This window comes from Xenopus laevis, chromosome 9_10S (assembly GCF_017654675.1).
Source record: "Xenopus laevis strain J_2021 chromosome 9_10S, Xenopus_laevis_v10.1, whole genome shotgun sequence".
NCBI lineage: Eukaryota > Metazoa > Chordata > Amphibia > Anura > Pipidae > Xenopus > Xenopus laevis.
In genome coordinates, this window is record NC_054388.1 from 99090508 (window position 1) to 99106176 (window position 15669).

The 15669-nt window shown below is 41.9% G+C and overlaps 1 protein-coding gene across 1 annotated transcript; it reads right to left on the reverse strand.

The window, feature by feature from the left end:
- Positions 1-559: 559 nt before the first annotated feature.
- On the reverse strand, positions 560-14745 carry LOC108703169 (ubiquitin domain-containing protein UBFD1). The gene is made up of 7 exons (XM_018239208.2): positions 14587-14745; positions 11407-11670; positions 7227-7435; positions 6491-6556; positions 4721-4826; positions 3847-3929; positions 560-1373 (listed from the first exon to the last, which is right to left on the reverse strand). Exons 1-7 carry the CDS (start codon positions 14600-14602, stop codon positions 1263-1265), a joined length of 855 nt encoding a protein of 284 aa, XP_018094697.1. The 5' UTR covers positions 14603-14745; the 3' UTR covers positions 560-1262.
- Positions 14746-15669: the final 924 nt, after the last annotated feature.

Genomic DNA, 15669 nt, shown 5'->3' on the forward strand with positions numbered 1-15669 from the left:
CAGCCTAACAACAGAACAATGGGAAGGTAACAAGATAACAACTACCTGGTAGATCTAAAAACAACACTCAATAGTAAAAGCCAAGTCCCACTCCTACATTCAGTTACATTAAGTAGGAGAAATAACAGCCTGCCAGAAAGTAGTTCCATCCTAAAGTGCAGGCATAAGTCACATGACTGGGGCAGCTGGGAAACTGACAATATGTCTAGCCCCATGTCAGATTTCAAAATTCAATATAAAAAAATCTGTTTGCTCTTTTGAGAAATGGATTTCCGTGCAAAATTCTGCTGGAGCAGCACTATTAACTGGTGTTTTGAAACACATGATAGTATCCCTTTAACAAACAGAGAGAGCTTCTAGAGATTACTCCAGTATGGTAAAGCATTCTGCAGAATAAATATAATGTTGTTGCTTAAACTATTGTGGCTAATCTATTGGCAATAAACTGTTTCAGTAGTTTTCGGTAGCCAGTTGTAACAATTAGAATATAGTGTAAATCCATGACTACAACATGTTCACTTCCAAACAATCACACCCTAGCCAAAAAACAACGTGTATATATGATGTGGCACTCTCTGCACCAGTTTAATATTCAACTGAAAAAAAAAATCCAAATATCAACTGAAAAACGCAGGGTTATCTTCCCTCCGTGGATTCAGCGGCGGACATCAATGTATCAAGATAAATCAATAGAACTTGCTTTGTTTTCATTTTAAGTTAAAATAATTAAAATAAACAAACTAATAATAAAGATAGCGATAAGTGGGGCTTTTATCCGCATGAGCTGGCAATGTGGCCTGTTTGCTTAGAGCATTTACTGAGCCATCTGCAGGTTTCATTCTGTGATTCCGGTTGGAAGCCTCAGGACAATGGAACCTTCTGCTGCCACCGCGCGGGATGGATAGAGAGGGAGTTCTGTTGGTGTTTCTGGCAGCTAAAGGGTAATAAAAAGAGGATTTTTGCTTTCTTCACTTGGATATATGGCTGAAGCAGCTGCAGCGGTGTGCCTGCAACTTGTAAGAGTTAAAAATGTAAACTAGCAGTGAGCGTTCACCTCTGGCTCCAACAAGATGGCCTTTCCTGACCCACAGGATACTTTGAAATGGGTTAAGTTCCAGGTTTGGGAGTTTCTGTGGATCAAGGGTCAGTGGGTTATCATGGCGGGTGGGAAAGGGTGTCCGGGCGTGGGATGGGGAGAGTTGGTGACTGTGTGTGTGGTTACTCCCAGAATTGCATGTCCTATGCCAGAGGTGAACGTAACTTCAAAAATACTGCCATTTCCCCAGCACTGTGTCCTTGATGGCATCCACATATTGTGCAGGGACCCAGTAAACCCAATAGTAAGATGCTTCAGTAGGACCCAGCTGGAAAGCCTGCCAAAAATCGAGAAAACAAGGTCAGTGATATCGAGTAGCATCAGAAAGGGGTTAAAGGAGAACTAAAGCCAATCAGGCAAACTATAAAACTCACAATGGGTAAAAAGTTAATGGTACCCCAACGTTACTGTTACATCTTCCAGCTTTTTGCAATATTGCCCTATGAAAGTCAGCCTTGAGCTTTCCAGCAGCCATTCCTAGCCTAAGGCACTTACAAAAGTGAATCTAACCTGTTCCTCCCGGCATGCAGTGCCCCTACTTACCATGCACTGCTCGCCCGACTCCTGCTATTTTGTTTGTTTGATTAGAGACTGCACCGCTCAGAAGGTTTGGAGTGAGCATTGACATCAAGAGTAAGAATGAGAACTATGCTTTTATGATCTATGATGTAGATATATCACTAAAAGTAGAGCTTGCATTAGTCAAAAATGGCTACTCCTGATATGGGGCCTTATGTTATTAAAGGAACAGTTCAGTGTAAAATTAAAACACGGTGAATAGATAGGCAGTGCAAAAATAAAAAATGTTTCTAATATAGTTAGTTAGCCAAGAATGTAATGTATAAAGGCTGGAGTGACTGGATGTCTAACATAATAGCCAGAACACTACTTCCTGCTTTTCAGCTCTCTAACTCTGAGTAAGTTAGTGACTATAAAGGGAGGGGCCACATGGGTCATATCTGTTCAGTGAGTTTGCAATTGATCCTGAGCATTCAGCTCGGATTCAAAAGCAACAGTTATGACCCATGTGCCCCCCCCCCTCAAGTCACTGATTGGTTACTGCCTGGTAACCAATCAGGGAAAACCAAGAGAGTTGAAAAGCAGGAAGTAGTGTTCTGGCTATTATGTTAGACATCCAGTCACTCCAGCCTTTTTAGATTACATTTTTGGATAACTATAGTAGAAACATTTTTTTTTATTTTGCACAGCCTATTTATTTACCCAGTTTTAATTTTTACGCTGAACTATTCCTTTAAGGTTTTCCTTTCCCTTTAAAAGAAGCAGAACAGCATAAGCATAAGAGAGCACTGTTCTAGGAAATCCCAGTTTAACCTCTTAAAAACAGAATGGAAAATGCACAGGGATAGATGAGAGTAGCAGCATAGAGAGACAATGTGCTATACAATGGAGATAGCTAAATACCCAGAAGCGATAAAGATGGCCATACATACAGCTGATAATAGCTGCCCCTCAGACTGAGCCAGCAGTGAATAAGGCCTCCCAACTGTCTACTACAAATATCCACTAAATTTGCATACAAGTTACTTTTTATACCACATCATAGGCTTCACCTGAATTTCCCCACAGAGCACTGGGAAAAAGGATGTGCAAAAAAAAAGTCTAAAAAATTTGACCTAAAAAGTCTTGAAGGAGATCAGTGTAGCAGCTCCTTCTGTCTTGTGGTCAGATCAGTGATAACATGAGTGGCCAGTGAAAATCATGTGCATTAGATCTATTTATTCAGCAGTAATACTAGAAAACTAATGTTCCCCTCTCCCCAGGAATACAAGGCAAAGCAAAGGCAACTGAGCTAAATATTTGTACACTAATAAATCCAACAGAAGATGATCTGTCACCTGGAAACTGCTGCTTTTGTATCCCATTACCTCCAAGTTACAGTCTTTACTTGTCTTTCAAAAAGCCATTTTTTCTACTCATACACTATGTCAGTGATCCCCAAGAGCTACTGTTGCTCCCCAACCCATTGGATGTTGCTCACAGTGGCCTCAAAACAGGTGCTTATTTTTGAATTCCAGGAAAGTTTTGGTAGCCTAAACCCAGATGTACTGCCAAACAGAGCCTCCTGTAGGCTGCCAGTCCCCATAGTGGCTACCAATAATCAATCACAACCCATATTTGGCAACCCCCTAGGAACTTTTTGCATGCTTGAGTTGTTCTCCATATTTTATGTGGCTCACAGGTCAGAAAGGTTTGGGATCCCTGCACTCTCTCATAGGAAACGTTGTGGCTTTATATAGGAGCATATTTAACTGAGTTCAATCCTGAAAAATACAGTAAGTCTGAAGGAAGGCAGAGTATAGGGGAATTTAAGTTGTTTTTCAATCCTCTACATGCTAGAAGGCATTTGGATGGGGAACACAATGCTTCCAAAACGACCGTTAGCCTGATGAAGGATTCATAATTCAACAAAAAAACTGCACCAGGGTTGTGATCCAAATAACTAGGGTACAGTCTTCAAACATGGCCGCTTCTGACATAAAGGCAGCTTGCTGGACCAAGGATGAGGCTAACATGACAGCCTTTAAGGTGATACCCAATTACTGTTCTGTGATATATCATCTAGAATGACTGGAAAATTCTGACCTACCAGGACTGCAAGACTCCCATGTGATCCAATTGACACTTGTTTGGCAATCCAAGGAGACACTTGATTGACAACCTTACCATACATTATAACCCCCATCAACAAGACTGGCCTGCACTGCACAAAGAAATTTTAGCCTCCTTACCATCATGTGATAGCCTTCCTGTTCTTCAATTGGTTCTGAGACCACATTTTTAATGGAAGCCATGGGTAATTTCTCCGTCCTCTCTGATGTAAAAGGAAAAAAAAGATAATTGTTAAGCTTACTAGCAACAGTACCAAATGCATACCTCCCAACTGTTCCGTTTTGAGTGGGACAGTCCCGCTTTTGAACAGCTCAACCCGCAGTCCCAGGTTTGTACTGATATTTCCTTGAGTTTCTCTTTGATCTGCTGCACTGAACAGCCAGAAAAAGATACAACGTTTCTAGCTTAATTGGCTCTTGGCAGAGAGCCCAGGACACATACTTAAGATACTTTTGTAACAGTTTTAGATAAGATAAGAATGAAGACTCACATCTTAAAGGGCAATTCACCTTCATTAGCAAAACTGTAATAACATATAAAAACCATAGAAATGTGTTTAAACTAGGGATGCACCGAATCCTTCGCAAAAGATATGGCCGAATACCGAACCGAATAATTTTTTACTTTCTTGTTTTGTGACAAAAAGTCACGCGATTTCCCTCCCCATCCCTAATTTGCATATGCAAATTAGGATTCAGATTCAGGTTTGGCCGGGCAGAAGGATCCGGCCGAATCCTGCTGAAAAGGCCAGATCCAGAACCGAATCCTGGATTCGGTGCATCCTTAGTTCAAACTTTTATAACCTACCAAATTTTGTAAAATGGACATGGTAATTAGGGGGTGTGCACACCAAAATGGCCGTGGCCACAAATTTTTTGCGGCAAATCTTTTTATCCCTCTTTCTGTTTCCAAAATGTTGGGAGGTATGCAAATGTCTGCCATAGAAACCTTAACATGGACAGGTATCTGGTGCATCATTTTATAAACACTTACCCTTTGTACCGATCCACAGCTGATCCTGCTCCAGTTTGAATGTCAGTCTAACCTTCCCTCCAGACTTGTTGTACATACCAGATATAGGCGTTGTTGGGAGCCTCTCCTGCAATGAATAAGTAATTAATTCATTACTGTAACTTAGTTACCACGAGGCAGAGATGTTTAACAGGGCAGAAGTGTATTACCAACAGCCTGAGGGCAACAGATTGTAGTGTATCAGTAGATTCATTCTCACATCTTTTATTCATTTTAAACTTTCGGAGTTTAAGCAATTAGTGCATTTAGCAAGTAGTTCTGGAAAATGTTCTCTTTGGGAAAGTACCACCAGAGACGGGCAGAAGGTAAAAGTTCAAGGGCCTCACACATGGATCTTAACTACTCAAAACAGCTGCATATTAGGGTGGTGACACACAAGGCTACTGGGGGAGATTAGTCTCCCAGCCACAAATCGCCTCTTCTTCAAGTGACTAAATGCCGTCCCGCCGGCTAGAATGTAAATGGGGGGGGGACAGGAATTAAGATATATTGGTCATTTAGGTAAAGATCCATTATGTCAGCTATAAACAGGCAGAAATGTAGAATACTTGCTTGCTATCACACCTCAGCGAGGATAGAGCCCTGAGTTCATTAAACTGGAATTGTACCTAGAAATTAGTTTCTAATGTTTCTTCTGTCCAAAGTGAAACAGAAATTGCTATTTAGATGTCAGTCAGTGGTCCCAGCAACCTGCAAAGGGTTTATATTATTTTGTCAGAAATCTGGGAACACATTTTTCACACATAAAGGGTTAGTTTGCATTTAGGTTACCTTTACATAATTACTTATTCTTAGCAACTTTTCAGTTGTTCATAATTCTTTACAGCTGTGAATTATTAGCCTTCTTCCTCTTCCAGTTTTCAAATGGAAGTACCCTGGCCCTGGCAGTCAAAAAGCACTTGGTCTGTGAGGCTACCATTTTATTACTTATCTTTCTATTCAGACCCCCACAACTGCCGATCTCTTATACAAACTACCGCTTGGCTGGTAGGGTAAACTGGACCCTAGCACCAGATAGCTGCTGAAAGCAAAGCCGGTAAACAAAAAGCTAATTAATTTTAAAAAAAATCACAAATAATAAAAAGATTATGACCAAATAAAACATATCCCAGAATATCATAGTCTATATCATGGTCAAAGTAAATTTATAGGTAATTTAACCCATTAGGGTAATAGCACACAGGCAGATTCGGGAAGATTAGTTGCCCCGGCGACAAATCGATCTTCTTCGGGGCGACAATCTGCCTTCCCCAACCTTCCCGCCAGCTATAATGAAAAATCGCCAGCGGGATGGCACTCACGGCGCTTCGCTTTCCGAAGTTGCCTCATGAGGAAAGTTCGGGCGACTTCGGAAAACAAAGCACTGCGAGTGCCATCCCGCTGGTGTTATATATTCGTTATAGCCGTCGGGAAGGTAGGGGAAGGCAGTTTGGGGAGATTGTCACCCTGAAGAAGAGGAGATTTGTCGCCAGGGCGACTAATCTCCCTGAATCTGCCCGTGTGCACTTACCCTTAAGAACAGCAGTCTGTGCAAGCAAATCATACTGTATATGGAAACCCTGACTTCTGACAGACTGAAATCTGAGCATACACTTTAATGGGAATTAAATCATTAGAAACAGGATGTTTTACATATATAAACAATAGGTCGTTTGGCAAAGTCCCACTGAGGATTACAGAGTAAGAAAATAGGTTTCAGTTTTCCTTTCTTAACAATTCTCTGGCTCATACCTGCACTCCTTTCAGAGACGGCATCACATCGTCTGGTTTGCCTTTGTCTAGCACTTTTCTGTGTTGCTGGAACAATCAAGATGACAACGAGTTATTCATGGTTTTAGGTGAGTGCAATGCATAATTAGAATGGAAGGGAAACTGCAAATCACTCTTAATTATGTTTAATTTAGAAACGTCACATTGTGTGCAAAAGACACTGCTAATGCTATACAGGTATGGGATCCATTATCCGGAAACCCATTATCTGAAAAGCACTGAATTACGGAAAGGCCATCTCCCATAGACTCCATTTTATCCAAATAATCAAAAAATTTTTAAAATGATTTCCTTTTTCTCTATAATAATAAAACAGTACCTTGTACTTGATCCAAACTAAGATATAATTAATCCTTATAAGAAGCAAAACCAGCCTATTGGGTTTATTTAATGTTTAATTGATTTTCTAGTCTTAATGTATCAAGATCCAAATTACGGAAAGATCTGTTATCCGGAAACCCTCAGGTCTTGAGCATTTTGGACAATAAGTTATTACCTGTAATTGTTTTATATATAAAATTCAAAGGATTTTCCATCTACAGAAGTGGAGGAATACAGCACATAAACCAACAGTTAAAGACATGACTACAAGAGCTTACAATCTAATGCACAATCATTTATTTTTATATTATCGCTGTCCACTTGGAGTGCAGATTATAATGCTATGGAATAACCTTCAGGGGTACTTGGCAGTTACCTTCTGTTTGCACAGTGGCTCCTTCTTGTTTTCCTCCTCTTTTACTTCTTGCTGGATTGTATCTTTGGGGGTGGTAACAGCCAGCACGTCATTGATCGTAGAACCTACAACCATGACTTTCGCCCCATTCGTGACTTTAATTTCCCGTAGTGTTTTATCCTCGGGGAGAAGCCCCTTGAACATTACTTTCTGCATAGCTGGTGGAAGACCTGGAGGAACAGAAACAGAGAAGCAAGAATTAAATATACCCAGTCCTAAATATAGGATAGGGGACATAGTCATACATATTTATGGCTGTATAATAAATTACCACCGGAATATGAATATACATTTACAGGGAACTGGTGCAAGAACCTGTGATTTGGAGAAACGTGCTACTAGAATTTCACCAAAGGCTCATAACACATGGAGCCAATCTCAGTGCTTTTGCCTGCCATGTTTAACTTGTCTAAAAACATGGCAGCAAATACAGGCAATGCAGGAGGTTTTTTGGTGTTACTGTTCCTTTAATGACCCATTGTCATGCGTATAACAATGCGAAAATAAGGAAAAAACCTATTCTGTGCCCTTGTAACTTCCCTGGTAGGCACTAACCTAGGGCCACAAGGGGGCTGAAATCATCTAGCCGAAAGCTTCTGGATGATTTCAGACCTATCAAGGGCAGTAGTCTTCCGCACTGCATTGGCTTGGCACAAACACCGTGAGTCTTTGCAATGGGAGCCAAAATCCACTGAAGTCTGTTTGCAATAAGACGATTCAATGCGGAAAAGGGAGGAGGCTACTACCCATGGTAGGGCTGTGGATTTTGGCTAGCAGATTTCGGCCCCTGTGTGGCCCTAGCCTAAGGGGTGGGAGGGCTGACTTGGAAAAGGGGTCCTCACAGGTAGTAGGTTCTTCCATTCAGATGTTTTTACCTTCTTTTTAGTGTCCTACCACCCTGCAGGGAACAGCCACATGTCCCTGAATTCACTGTGAGAGAAATATATTTTATATGTAAAATTCAACCTGTGTTTGCCCTCTAAGGTTTACATTAAAGGGATCCTGTCATTGGAAAACATGTTTTTTTTCAAAACGCATCAGTTAATAGTGTTACTCCAGCAGACTTCTGCACTGAAATCCATTTCTCAAAAGAGCAAACAGATTTTTTTTATATTCAATTTTGAAATCTGACATGGGGCTAGACATTTTGTCAATTTCCCAGCTGCCCCCAGTCATGTGACTTGTACCTGCACTTTAGGAGAGAAATGCTTTCTGGCAGGCTGCTGTTTTTTCTTCTCAATGTAACTGAATGTGTCTCAGTGAGACATGGGTTTTTACTATTGAGTGCTGTTCTTAGATCTACCAGGCAGCTGTTATCTTGTGTTAGGGAACTGTTATCTGGTTACCTTCCCATTGTTCTTTTGTTTGGCTGCTGGGGGGGGAGGGGGGTGATATCACTCCAAGTTGCAGTACAGCAGTAAAGAGTGATTGAAGTTTATCAGAGCACAAGTCACATGACGGGGCAGCTGGGAAATTGACAAAATGTCTAGCCCCATGTCGGATTTCAAAATTGAATATAAAAAAATCTGTTTGCTCTTTTGAGAAATGGATTTCAGTGCAGAATTCTGCTGGAGTAGCACTATTAACGGATGCATTTTGAAAAAACATTTTTTCCCATGACAGTATCCCTTTAAAGGGTTACTTTACTGCTAGGTTCACTTTTTTTTTTAAGTTTTCATTTTTTAATTTTCAAGCGAAGGGGTAGGGAGTACATACAACAACTTGGTTCACAACTAATTGTAACAATTGGCACTTGGTGTCCTCATTATACATTAAAGATAAAGTTTACATAGTCATCAATACTTAATATAACAAATTACAATCCTACATGACATCTTGCATGTAATCAATACACTGTGCTTTAATGTTTTTTTGTCTGTTTGGCTGGCATAAACCTTAGAATCCTGGGAGCTCAAGTGGATTGATGTCTAGCCATGGGTCCCATATATTTTCGAATTTTCCAGGGCAGCCTCTGGCTAACTAGGTAAGCTTAATGGATGGGAGGGCTTTATTAATTTAAGTGGACCGGTCTACCAGAAAAAAAAAAGTTGTATAATAAAAGTCCTTTTTAAAAAAACATGAAATCCAATTTCAATTTTTTTTTAAAGCATTCATGGCTGTTGTAAACTAAACATCTCAGCCGTCAATCAAATATTGTGAAATATTGTCTGCTCCTCCTCTATACCGTGGGCATAGAGGCAGGGCAGACAATTACTTTCACTTTCCATTCAACACTTCCTAGAAATCGCTTCTCTCCCCACATTCCCCCGTTCTCTTCACCATTTAATTATGTAGCCAGGGCATGGGGATGGACATCAGGTCCCCCATTCTGGTGCACAAACAAGATTCTGAGATGATACAAGGCTTGCCTTAATAACAGTGTCCACAAAATGGCTCCTGCCTGCTTGCTATAATTATGAATTCCCAGACTGGAGGAAACAAGATTCAAATAATTTATACAGAGTAATTAAAGTTCATTTTGCTTGACTGATGTGATAAAATAGGATTATGAATATTTTTTTGGGCGACAGGTCCCCTTTATGTTGACCCATTGTGCTACTGTGGGGGGATTATTACCCATCCAACCCATAATTACCAGTTTCTTGGCATGCAAGATTGTTCTCATGAGCGATCTGGCCCGATTTAGAGGCAGTAATTCTTCTGCTAGTCCGAGTAAACAGACCTCAGGGGAGCACACCTGTGGGAATGACAAATTGTCTGCCAAGTATCTCATTACCCTTTGCTAAAACCTCTGTATTGGAGGGCATTGCCACGCCAAGTGTAGAAGAGATGCCTCAGGTTGTTGGCACCTTGGGCACCCAGCCTCAGATTGTCAGCCCATTTTCTGAAGCTTTATAAGGGTAATATATAATTGGTGAATTAATTTTTCACATAGGGAAATCAGGTCGCAGTAGAGGACCCAAGCGGCTATCTCCGATTGCTCCTCGCTCAGGGCTGGTAGCAGCTGATGCCATCGCCTCTGGGCTTGGTCAAAGGGTGGAGGGGCCACGCACACAAGTGCCTAATCTAGATATCAATTTTGGGTGATCAGGGTTATGTAGAATAAGTTCCACAGGAGGAGTAGTATATGGAACCTCTAGAGAGGAAAACTGAGCACGAAATGCATAGCAAAGTTGAAGGTACCTAAAAAGGTGCAGATTCGGCTCATTCAGCTTTGTCTTTAGATGCTGGTAAGGAGGAAATACCTGGTCCATTTGGATATCCCGTAGGAATTTGAGGCCTAACCATGGCCAGTATGCAAAATCCTGGAGAGATTTCAAATGGGGCAGATTAGAGTTTCTCCAGAGTCGTAAATGGGGGGAGAGTATTGGCAGTTTGTACCTTCAGTATGAGCATGCTATTTTCCAGGCTCTAAATGGAGTAGATATTGTTGATGGGTAACTGCTATAGTCCGCTAATTGTCTATATGGCAGATTCCTCATGCCTCTAAGGAAGCGAGCCTGGTGGCCAGTAGTATGAGGCCAGGGTCATCTATATCACTTTGAAATCAGCAGTGTATATTTTAAGTTTGACTGGCCAGGAGGGTCCAACTGTCCACGTTGTAACGTATTTTGAACACACCCAAAGGCTATTCACCTGAAAACACATGGCTGACCTACCAATGGTGTTGCGTAGGTGGGGTAGGGCTTAACCGGCTTTGTCCAGTGGGGCTGTAAGAGAAGTCTAAGCTAAGGGGAGTAGGATTGCATTTACTTTACGAAAGAGGGTGTAGGTTCACTTTTAGTATGTTATATAGTATTTTTACACAGATTGCAAGCTCTTTTGAGTAGGGTCCTCTTTTCAATTGGTGTTCCCTTTTTTCTTTTCTATAGTTTTTGAATATTTGACGTTTTTTAAAATGATCTAACTACAATTTATTGTTATTGCTGCTTTTTATTACTCGTCTTTCTGTTCAGGCCCTCTCCTATTCAAACCAATGCATGATTGCTAGAGTGCTCTGGAACCAGCAGAAATTGCAAAAATTGGCAGCTGCTGAATAAAAAGTGAAATAAATCAAAAACTAAAACATTTTTTAAAAAAAAGGAAACCAATGGTAAATTGTCCCAGAATATCAGTCTCTATTTTATACTTAAAGTTAATTTAAAGTTGAACAACCCCTTTAACAAAAAAAATCAGTTACCTGTAAGAGTGTGAATTTGTTGTTTAAGGCTTGCTCCTGTAGTATCCAGTGGGAGCTTAACATCATATTTATTCTTGTTCCAAATAACCTTAAATTCTACATGTTCTTTGGGTGCCTCAGAGTCCCCTCCATTGCTAACAGAGCCTTCTGCCTCCTGTGGCACTAAACTGCTGTCTGCCGCCTGAGAGCAACTGCCGTCTCCACCTTCTGTGCTGCTCAGCTCAGATTTCGGTCCATCTGCCTCCATTCCCAGCTCTTCCATTTCTGGGGGTAAAAACAACAGGGACAGGTTAGTCTAGCATGGCATAAAGCAGATCATTCCACAAAGGCTGGAAAAACATGTCAGCAGAAACAATACACCAAGCCCCTTATCTGGCCGCCCAAGACTGAATGAAACTGTGATTAATCCATATACAGTTGTAAAAGAGTAGTCTCTATTTACCTACAGTTGATGATTTTTAAACAGTTTGCAAGCTCTTGTGAGTAGGGTCCTCTTTACCGCCTGTACAGATCTGTAGTGTGTAACTTGTATGTTTCTTGTATACACCCTTTCTATTGCACAGCGCAATTGCACAGCTTATTGAACTAATGTAGGGGTGCTATCGACTGTGGGTTTCAGGGTGTCATCAGGATCTGGTCAAGGGCTTTCCAGCAGCTGATTTCCAGATCAAGTCTGCCTTGTATTTCAAATAATCTCATGAGTCCCCATACTAGACCTGTTTGCTCATATTTAAAGTGCTGCTGTTGGGCAACTTCATTGGGTATCATGACTGCGTACAAAGCAGATAAAGAGGGAGGGGGTATTCGGAAGTTCAAAATATAAATGCATTCGCCAAGTAGAAAGTGAGGTCAGGGTTATCAGCCCCAAACCCTCAACATAGGGAGCAACAAACAACATGGGCACTCCAAGGATGCCACAAAGGGGAACGTTGTCACGTATTTTGAACACACCCAAAGGCTATTCACCTGAAAACACATGGCTGACCTACCAATGGTGTTGCAGTTCATCAGCAGCAACAATGATTGCCCTGTGTACACAACACTGACACTCAGAGCTGATCAGCAGGAGTAATGGATATGACAGCTTGTCACAGGCCAACAATATACATTTAATCAGCTCTGTCTATTTGTACTTACCTTGCAGATTAGGAAAATATGAAAATCATGGCTTGATGAGGTACCAGTAAATATTGCATTATGCTTTATAGGGAGGGTTTAGGTTGGCTAGAGAAGCCGGACTACTTTCCCATATCACCTACTTGTAACCTTAGGTAAGTCATTTCATCTCCGAAAAGGGGTACAAGCAGTAAATTTCACAGGATACATGCTCTATGTATGGGGGAGGGATCCTAAGCCAGAAATATTTTGCAAACAACACTGCCTTAAAGGGGTTGTTCACCTTCCAAACACTTTCTTCAGTTCAGTTGTTTCCATTATTTATTTTTTACTGTTTTTCCAAAATCTAAGTTTAAAGTTGAATGTTCCTGTCTCTGGTGTTTGAGTCTGAGTCAGGTGCAGACTCTAAGGGTAAGGGCACATGGTGAGATTTGGGGAGATTTAGTCGCCCGGCGACTAATCGCCTCTTCTTCTGGGTGACAATTTACCCGATCTGCCTTCCTGTCAGCTAAAGGTGGCCATAGACAAAGATCCGCTCGTTTGGCGACATCGCCAAACGAGCGGATCTTACCCGATATGCCACTAAACTGCGTGGCTATATCGGGGGTAATTCGAGCGTTCGGCCGTATGGCCGAACGATCGAATTACGATGCGCCAAGCGGCTCCGACGGGTCGGTCGGGTAAAAATCCAACTTTCCCGATCGATATCGTGGCCAGATATCGATCGGGATGACCCGTCGGAAGCCCCCATACACGGGCAGATAAGCTGTCAAATCGGTCCAAAGCAGATAAGCTGTCAAATCGTCAGCTTTATCTGCCCGTATATGGCCACCTTAAAATGAGAAATCGCACTCGCAGCACTTCGTTTTCCGAACTTGCCAGAAGTTTCCTTGTGAGGGAGGGGAAGGCAGTTCGGGGAGATTGTCGCCCTGAAGAAGAGGTGATTTGTCGCTGGGGCGACTAATCTCCCCGTGTGCCCTTACCCTAAACTGTTACAATTTTGCAACATTTAGTTGATACATTTCTCAGCAGCATCTCTGGAGTATTAGCAACAACTGTATCAATTCTAACAGCTGCCTGTAATGAAACGCAGAGATTCTGCTCAGCAGGGGCAAAGATAAGAAATTTATCAAATTTAGATTACAGGGTCTGCGACCCCTCCCAGAGTTGTTTTAGGAAGGTGAAAAATGACACTTCAATTTTAGAAAAACGGCGACATATAGAAAATAGATAGTAATTGGAAAAACGTGTTATTTCTGGTGATCTATCTGAAAACAACTAGCTGTTTCAAGGTGAACAACCCCTTTAACTCAGTCAGGCTATTCCCCTCACTCATTACATGAATATATTATTAGGTTGTGGAATAAGTGAACAGTGATCTTAGTGGGGGAACTTCCAAAGTTAGCTTACATTGAAAATAGTGCACTAAAAATTGCCAACCTGTGGCTTTAGGTCTGCCCAATGACACCCACACAGGCCTCGTATTAAAATGCACTTTTTCATTATCTACAGCAAACAGAGAGAGAGAGATTAGATGCTGAGAGCTGAACTCCAAGTGTCATAGAACGCTTCCGTGAGGTTGGTCAGTTTTAATAGATTCTAATAAAACTTCACAGGGCAGCTATGAAATAGCCACATACACAGATCAGGGCAAAGCACTGCTGATAGAGAAGCTGAATCATGATGTGTATAGAGAGAGAGAGAGAGAGAGTGTTAGTTGAGCAGTGTTGCAGGTGGCACAGAAGAGTGAGTAGCTTGGCACATGGTAATGGCTGATCAGTGGGGCACATGGCAGAGAGATGAGTAAATGTGCCAGATACAGGGCTGGATATTACACAGAGAAGAAAGATGGCGCTATTTTGGAATGCCCTGTGGCATGGGCAGAGCTGTAAGTTATCAGCTAACGGGAGCAGCACAGTAGGCAGGGTACAGAAGTGAGCAGAGTGGAAGGAAAGGCAGTACAAGTGGAAGGTGTATGTGGAGCTATATCTCGCTCACGAATAAGATGTCTGACCGTCATACCCTCACACAGGGTCGGGGGGGAGGGGGTGACCCGGTACCCACCGTCCTGGGACGCCATGATGATTGTGTACAAGTCTCCAGCGCTGGGGAAGCCGGGAATCTCACAGCCAGCCGTTTTGGACCCAGCTGCCAGCCGTAGTTCAAAGCCGAGTGCAGGAAAGGGGTAATGGCTGGAGGACTGGATACGATAGAGACGGGGTCCGGATACAACAGAGAGGCGAAATGCAGCCTCAGCCTACTATCCGGAAGTTGATTTTTTTTTCTAACACTAACAAGTGCCAGTCAGTATCTGTGCAATTGTTCTCAGTAATAACTATTTTGTACAGACAGCACTCTAGGAATTCGCTGTAATGTATATGATACACCAGGGGGGCCTCAATTATGTTGAATAAAGTTGCATATACCGTTTGTTTATTTATTTAGCTTTGCACAGGTTTCAGAGAAATGGCAGTCAGTCAACAGTGGAGGCACATTATGGCTTTTGGGGTTACACTGTCCTTGGAGAGTAGCAGAGGATTTCCCACATGGGCCCCAGCTAGGGTTGCCACCTTTTCTGGAAAAAAATACCTGCCTTCTTATATTCTTGCCATTTTTTCCTATTAATAACATTGGCATCAAGCATCATTACCGGCCAGGTGGTAACCCTAGTCCCAGCTGACTCAGGGTTTCCCGGTGTCATTTTCAAAACCAGCCAAAGTCAGCTACAAAACCAGCCCAAAACTAGCCAAGAGGCACTTCAAAAGTAGCCCAAAAATAGCGGATGTGCAGTGGAAAAAAAGTCTAAAAAAAAACACATATATAATATGCATTTTTCAATTTTTTCCATGATGCAAAATGTGACAGATGGGGGGCCCAGGAGGTATAGGGGTCCCACAAGGCCCTAATAGCTAATACCATTTCAATAAGTGTTGGTAAAACAGTTCAACCTTTTTATGTGGCCAGCAGATATTGGCCCCAAAATTGACTGAAATTGAGGAAAGTCACCAGAAAATGTGAGAATGCTCAAGTGTGACGGGAGAGGGGAACAGGGCTAAGAATCTGGTATATCCCATTGCATGCTGGGTATTGTAGTCTTACATTGAACTTGGCAGTTGGCAAATTGGTAAACAAAAACTATGTTACCCA

Excerpts from the sequence above, each read along its gene's own strand:
- LOC108703169 (XM_018239208.2), bottom strand. Across the intron at positions 4,827-6,490 it reads CGTCTCTGAAAGGAGTGCAG|GAGAGGCTCCCAACAACGCC; the intron begins GTATGAGCCAGA and ends TATTCATTGCAG. Across the intron at positions 1,374-3,846 it reads AGGAAGGCTATCACATGATG|GCTTTCCAGCTGGGTCCTAC; the intron begins GTAAGGAGGCTA and ends GATTTTTGGCAG.